This window comes from Papaver somniferum, unplaced genomic scaffold, assembly GCF_003573695.1.
Source record: "Papaver somniferum cultivar HN1 unplaced genomic scaffold, ASM357369v1 unplaced-scaffold_29, whole genome shotgun sequence".
Classification (NCBI taxonomy): Eukaryota; Viridiplantae; Streptophyta; class Magnoliopsida; order Ranunculales; family Papaveraceae; genus Papaver; species Papaver somniferum.
This window is the reverse complement of record NW_020639929.1, coordinates 52,774-59,530: the sequence shown is the minus strand read 5'-3', so window position 1 is coordinate 59,530 and position 6,757 is coordinate 52,774. Positions and strand designations below refer to the sequence as shown.

At 36.0% G+C, this 6,757-nt stretch overlaps 1 protein-coding gene across 1 annotated transcript; it reads left to right on the top strand.

Annotated features, from left to right (window-relative positions):
* The first annotated feature begins 858 nt into the window (after positions 1–858).
* On the top strand, positions 859–6,373 carry LOC113341336. Its single transcript, XM_026586247.1, has 10 exons — positions 859–942; positions 1,780–2,970; positions 3,047–3,380; positions 3,778–4,036; positions 4,136–4,352; positions 4,439–4,507; positions 4,601–4,791; positions 4,988–5,515; positions 5,643–5,832; positions 5,948–6,373. Exons 1-10 carry the CDS (start codon positions 859–861, stop codon positions 6,371–6,373), a joined length of 3,489 nt encoding a protein of 1,162 aa, XP_026442032.1.
* Positions 6,374–6,757: the final 384 nt, after the last annotated feature.

Sequence of the window (6,757 nt, the reverse complement as noted above, 5' to 3'; positions counted from 1 at the left end):
AAGTGTAGCAGGCAAAAAAAATTCCAATGAAAGAAGCACTACTAGATACACAAATACATTTTGGGAAATATTGTCTGCAGACACTAGTTTATCTATAGACGATAAGAAGATAACTCAACTAACAAAAATTGCCATAGTATACCTGATTTTTACACATCTTTCTCAACATGATTTTTATGAGCAAGTTCTTATCCCTTGTGATTAATTAGCACAAGTATGAGCGTTATGATCATTGAAAGAATTGTGTTTACGATCGAGTCTCTTTTTCCTTCTGAATCTAGAGAGAGATCCCTTTTGATGTGAAAAATTATCATAAAACTTACTGTCATCAAAATACGAAACATAGTTTGAGTTCTTACGTGAAGAATTTTGATCCGAGGAGGATGACAACCTGTCGAAAATATCTTTATACCCTTCAATTATCTTTACCAGGTTATTTCTCATATCTTCAATTTTTCTTCTTTCTCCTGGAATTTCTTTCACATCAAGGGTAACATTGTTTCCAGAGGAAACGACTTGATCTTTCCTTAGATTATTCTTGTTAAGACTTCTATTCTGCTTTAAAGAATTTGAGGAATTCCTTGAACCGACTTTCCTGGTAACACACACAGGGTAAGTATGAAAACCAACTGGTTTAGACATACGAATATCAGTTACACCTTTGAGAATTAAATTCAGGGTGCGTTGAAGTTAAACAAGAGAATTTTTATTCTACTTAAAAATTCTTTTTTGTTTAGCAGAACTTTTTTTTCACAAAAGAGACAAACTTTCTGATCACAAGTGTGATTAGACAATGTAGTCTTAACAACCTCGTTAGGATATTTCTTCCTTCCATGTGATGTGGAACATCCTTGATTAATGGGGATTTCAAACACATTTTTACTGAATGGAAGGGATTCTGGTTTTACTTCTGGAGCTGTAACAATTTCAGTCGTGGCAGAAGTACTTGGTATATTAGACTGCTTAGAGCATCCTTGAATAGAGAGTTTACTCAAGCGATGTTCAATTTCCAAGGCATCATTTTCAAGCATCAAGAGTCATACATGAAGTATGATCTTTAGAATTTTCCTGGAATTTGCAGTTTCTTAATACACCAAGAAGAACATTTACATGGTGTTTTAACCGATTAAACCTATCAGCTTGGACTCTAACAAGATTTAGAATCAAATTACTCTTTTTAGATGTTTCCCGTTCATTAAAAAAGATAGACTCTTTTGAAGGGCAATCGGAACAACACATGTCAGTGTTTGTCTGTCTCGTCAGAACACAAGGTTCGTCTATATTCAAGATTGACGAATCTTTCTCTTTAATAGAACTAGACGAGATAGAACTTTTATTTCTGGTGACGCGTTTATCAGAGTTAGTATTCTTGTCCATAGAGTCAGATCGCTACAAACTAAGACTTTTAAGGTCTTAAACGTGTTTTCCTTCTCTGATACCAATTGAAAAATCGGGGGTCTAACAACACCACATATTAAAGTTTTATTCGGTATACAACTTTGTCTGACTTGGTGTACAGTCTCTAGTCTTTAAAGACCTCTTCGTGATGTGAATAATAAATGATGCAATTGTGATTTGGTCTCACTTTTTAACCTCTGACATTTGTTTTCTGATTTTGGAGTTGGTTTTTGTGTTAATTTTGGCTTTCTTTCTTTATATAAGTTGCATAGATATGGGAAAAATTATAGTAAGACTTTTTCGCCTTTTAAGAAGAAAATTGCATAATAGTTTGTATGTTGTTTGCGAAGTGATTTTTTTGTTGGCTTTTATGTAATGCAGGTAAAGGAAAATTGCCGTCTCTGTTCTGCGGAAGTTGACAGGATTTTGTCTGGAAAAGTTGATTCACAATTATTACTGGATCTTAATGAATCTCAAAGAGCTGTGGTATTGGGGACTATATCTGCAGTGCAGTGTGACCACAGGTCTTCAGTGAAACTTGTTTGGGGTCCACCTGGGACAGGAAAAACCAAAACCATTAGCATATTACTGTATAACTTTTTATGTATGAACTACAGAACACTTGCTTGTGCCCTGAAAAACGTTGCAGTTGCTGAACTTGCGCTACGTATCTTGAACCTTCAGAAAGATGCTAGCGAATCAGACTTTGGAAAGAACAAGTCAAGTTGTTCATTAGGGGACTTTCTCTTGTTTGGAAATATGAATACATTGGAGTTATGTAATGATCTTGGAAAGATTTATGTGGATTATCGTGTGGATAGTCTTGTAGAGTGTTTTGCTCCATCAACTGGTTGGAAGAAGCATTTTGATTCCATGGTGGATTTTCTTGAAGATTGTGTATCTCGGTATCGTTTGCATTTGAAGAATGTAATAACTACAAAGGTTCATGTATTGGAGAAAGTTGGAACTAATTCTGAAGTCCATATGTCACTTGTCAGGTTCGCAAAAGATCGATTCAGAGCTTTAAGAGTGCCACTCAAAAGAAGCATCAGAATACTATGCACGCATCTCCCTAAAAGAATTTTGCTGGGGAATTTCGAAAAGATAGATACTCTTTGTGGTTTGCTTGAATCTTTTGATATTTTGCTCTCTCAAAGTCAGGTGGCTGACGAAAAATTTGAGGAACTCTTTGCTCTGCAAGAAAATTACTCCAAGGAGGCACAAGGAAGTACAGCATGTAACCATATTTCAGCCAAATTACACAAGATGGGAATTGAAATTGTGGAGGTTCTAAGATCGGTCGACCATTCTCTGGATGATTGCCTTCCAAGTTCCATAAACAGAAATTTCTTAACAGAGTTCTGCTTAAAGAATTCATCCCTCATTTTTTCCACAGTGTCAAGCTCATATAATCTGCATGAGGTAAATTTGGAACCACTGGATTTCCTGGTAATCGATGAAGCTGCTCAGTTGAAAGAGTGTGAATCAGTGATTCCCATGCAGCTTGGAGCAATACGACACGCTGTCCTAATTGGTGACGAGTGCCATCCACAATCTAGGGTGAAAAGCAGGGTAACTGTAACATCAATTTCTTCGTTTTAACATGATGTTTTCATTCTCAAGATTTGCCAATCTATTGTAATCTTAGGTGTCTGATGAAGCTGGCTTTGGAAGAAGTCTATTTGAAAGGTTGGGTTTCTTTGGGCATTCCGAGGACCTTCTAAACATGCAGTACAGAATGCATCTAGAGATAAGCTCTTTTCCAAATCACAAATTTTATAAAGATCAGATTATAGATGCTCCAAGCATTCTTTGTGAAAATTTTCAAAAAAATTATATACCAGGAGACAGACCTATGTTTGGTCCCTACTCGTTCATAAATATTTCTAGTGGAAGGGTGGAGACAGATGAAGCTGGGCTTGGTATAAAAAATATGGTTGAAGTGGCAGTTGTAATGGCAATAACGCGAACCCTATTTAAAGGTATGATCCTTGTTAGTAAATTGCGATAGCTTCTGTGTTATGCTATATATGGTTAGTGGTATGATCCTTGTTGGTAAATTGCAATAGCTTCTTTGTCATGCTATATATTGGAACTGATATTGGAACTGTGTCGTGGTTTACAACATAACATTTGTGCATATCATAAAATACTGATGGTATCCTTATGTATACTTCTGTGTCCCCATATTATGAATTTTTAAAGTTGCTGTGTTAGACACGCGTACATGACACATGTACCCATATGTGGGCAACCAGCATTGTTGTATATCATTTTATTTCACCTTATTGATTAAGCCTACTTAAAAAATAGTTGAACCGTTAAATCATGATGATTACTTCATTTATTCTACTTATAAAGTATATTAACCATTTACAGCATGGGAACGCTCAAAGCATAGCTTAACCATTGGTATTATATCTCCGTACCCTGCCCAAATTGCTGCAATGGAGAATAAAGTTGGCCAGAAATATGAGAAGCTAAAGGACTTTATGGTGAAGGTGATGTCTGCAGATGGATGTTATGGCAGCGAGGAAGATGTCATAATAATATCTACTGTGGGGTCTAATCATAGTGGGTCATCAGATGGGTGCCTTTCTAATCCGCACTGTACTAGTGTTGCTCTGACACGGGCTAGGTACAACTAGTGTGTATTTGGTAAAGAGAGTATATTGTAGGAGATTCTTATCTACACGTCCTTTATTCTTTCTTAGCTCGTTCTGTGTTAACTTTTCAGGCACTGCCTTTGGAATTTGGGGGATGACAAAAAATTGTGTAAGATTGGATCTTTCTGGGAAGATTTAATCCGTAATGCGAAGAGCCGACAACGTTTTTTTAATGCTGATGAAGATGAAGAGCTAGTGAATGCAATGTTCAAGGCCAACAAAGAGCTTGACCAGTTGGATAATTTACTTAGTGAAAATAGTATGCTTTTCAAAAGTGCATTGTGGAAGGTAAACTATTCCAAGGTTAAATCAAATGACTACTATTTTTGTTAGTTTTTACTCATTATTCGTCGACTCTTGCCTCAAATTTTCAGGTCCTGTTCAGCAATAACTTTAGGAAGTCATTTGGGAAGTTGAAGTCATCACAAACACAAAATTCTATGGTTAATTGATTGGTTGAACTTTCCAATGGTTGGCGTCCAAAGAAGTTGAAGGTCGAAACTTCATGTGGTAACTCTACCCAGCTTGTGAAACAGTATAAGGTTGGAAAGTTGTATATCATTTCTAGCGTCGATGTTGCGAAATATTCATGCTACACCCAAGTGTTGAAGATATGGGATATTTTACCTCTCGAGGAAATACCAAAACTAGTGAAGAGTCTGGAGAGCATATTTTCCATATACACTGACGAATACCTCGAGCGCTGTAAGCAGGAAGACATTAAGGGGTATGTATGCTATCTTTCATCTCTCTAAACACCAGTTTTTTTTGTCGTAACGTCTCTTGAATTCTGCATTCATCTTTAGATGGCGAATATCAGTTCCTAATCTCGATTTTTCTTAACCATGCGAATGCTAACAATATTTTTACCATGGATTCATTTTACTAATAAAAATCACTTCGTTCATCATTTTTTTCTGCAGGGATATGGTAGTTCCAGTTACCTGGAGAATAGATGACGAGATGGTTAGATATAAGAATACTGGCAATGCTGAGTTAGTAGATAGTTCAGTATCAGCAGGGAGATGTTACATTGAGAACTCAAAAGTGAGAGATAGTCTACTGCTCATGAAGTTCTACTCCTTATCAGCTGGTGTAGTAAACCATTTGCTCTCAGGAAGTGATGGAAAAAAGCTTGATCTTCCTTTTGAAGTAACAGATAAAGAATTAGATATCATTCTTTTCCCTAGAAGTACTTTCATTCTTGGCAGGTCTGGAACAGGGAAAACCACTGTTTTGACAATGAAACTGTTTCAAAAGCAGCAGCAACACTACTTCTCTTCTAAAGGACTTGTGGAAGCCATGGAAGATGTTTCTTTGTGGGATCCAGCTGGGAATGCGTGCAGAGTGGTTGAAGATGAGACAAAAGGTACTGTCTTAGGACAATTGTTCGTAACAGTCAGCCCAAAATTATGCGCTGCTGTTAAAAACCAAATTTCTAAATTGAAAAGGTATGCGTCAGCTTTGATATTTCCCTATTACTGTTTTTATTTTATTTATTGTATGTTTGTTTTGTATATAGTAATGCTTTTGTGTGTCTTCTAATTAATTTTCTTCTACTTAATACATCTCTATCAGCAGTGGTAGGGCCTTAACAGATTACGATTCCCTTGGGTCGGCTAATTTCGATGATGCAGCTCAATATCGAGATACACCAGACATAAGGGACATTCCACCTGAAAGTTTTCCACTTGTCATAACATTTCAGAATTTCTTAATGATGCTTGATGGAAGTACGAGGAATTCGTATTTTTATAGATTTGGTGATGTAAGAGTACTTTCACAATCAACCTCCAGGTCATTTGCTTTGTGCTCTAAGAAGAACGAAAGAGGTCACTTATGAAAGATTCAGCTCATCTTACTGGCCTCATTTTAATTACCAGATGACCAAGAAGCTTGATCCATCTATGGTTTTTGTCGAGATAACTTCACACATAAAAGGTGGGCTATTAGATGGAAGGCTACCTGATGACAAACTAAGTCGGGATGATTACATAAAACTATCAGATGGACGGGGGTCATCCATAAGCAAAGAAATAAGGGAGATGGTTTATGATATCTTTCTTGAATACGAGAAGAAGAAAATACTAAATGATGAATTCGATTTGGCTGATTTTGTCATTGACCTTCACCGTCGACTGAAAACTGGGTGTTACGAGGGTGTGGAAATGGATTTTGTGTATATTGATGAAGTACAGGATCTCACCATGAGACAGATTGGTCTATTCAAATATACTAGTGTTGAGCCCGTGCATTGCACGGGTTTAAGTCTGTCATACCGAATTTGTTACTATGATATAAATGCATAAGTTAAGTAATTCAATGTTTTTATATTCGGGGATTTTGCTTAAATTTTGTAATTTTTTCCCAGTTCTGAAATTGTACTAATCATCTTCAGTTACCAATTGACAAATATTTTCTCTTCTATCAGTTTCATCAAGATATGATTAGATTTTCGTAATAAAAAAAAGAAAATTATACTTTTTTTTACAGATTCAACTTGGTTTGGAGAGATTATCAGTTTGGAATCTAATTAATGTTTCTATCGAGTTCTAATCCAAAGAAAAAATGCAACAGTAACAAATTAAATGTTGCTATCATAAAAATTATAAAATAGTTAAATCGTCATCACTCTCATCACCTTCATTTTTACCATTGCTATGGTCGATAAATATCGGAATTTCGCCATCACT

Coding starts and splice junctions, on each gene's coding strand:
- LOC113341336 (XM_026586247.1), top strand. CDS start 859: ATGGGGATTTCAAACACATTTTTACTGAATGGAAGGGATTCTGGTTTT. Junction 4,508..4,600: donor CACAAACACAAAATTCTATG/GTTAATTGATTG, acceptor CTTGTGAAACAG/TATAAGGTTGGAAAGTTGTA. Junction 4,792..4,987: donor AAGCAGGAAGACATTAAGGG/GTATGTATGCTA, acceptor TTTTTTCTGCAG/GGATATGGTAGTTCCAGTTA.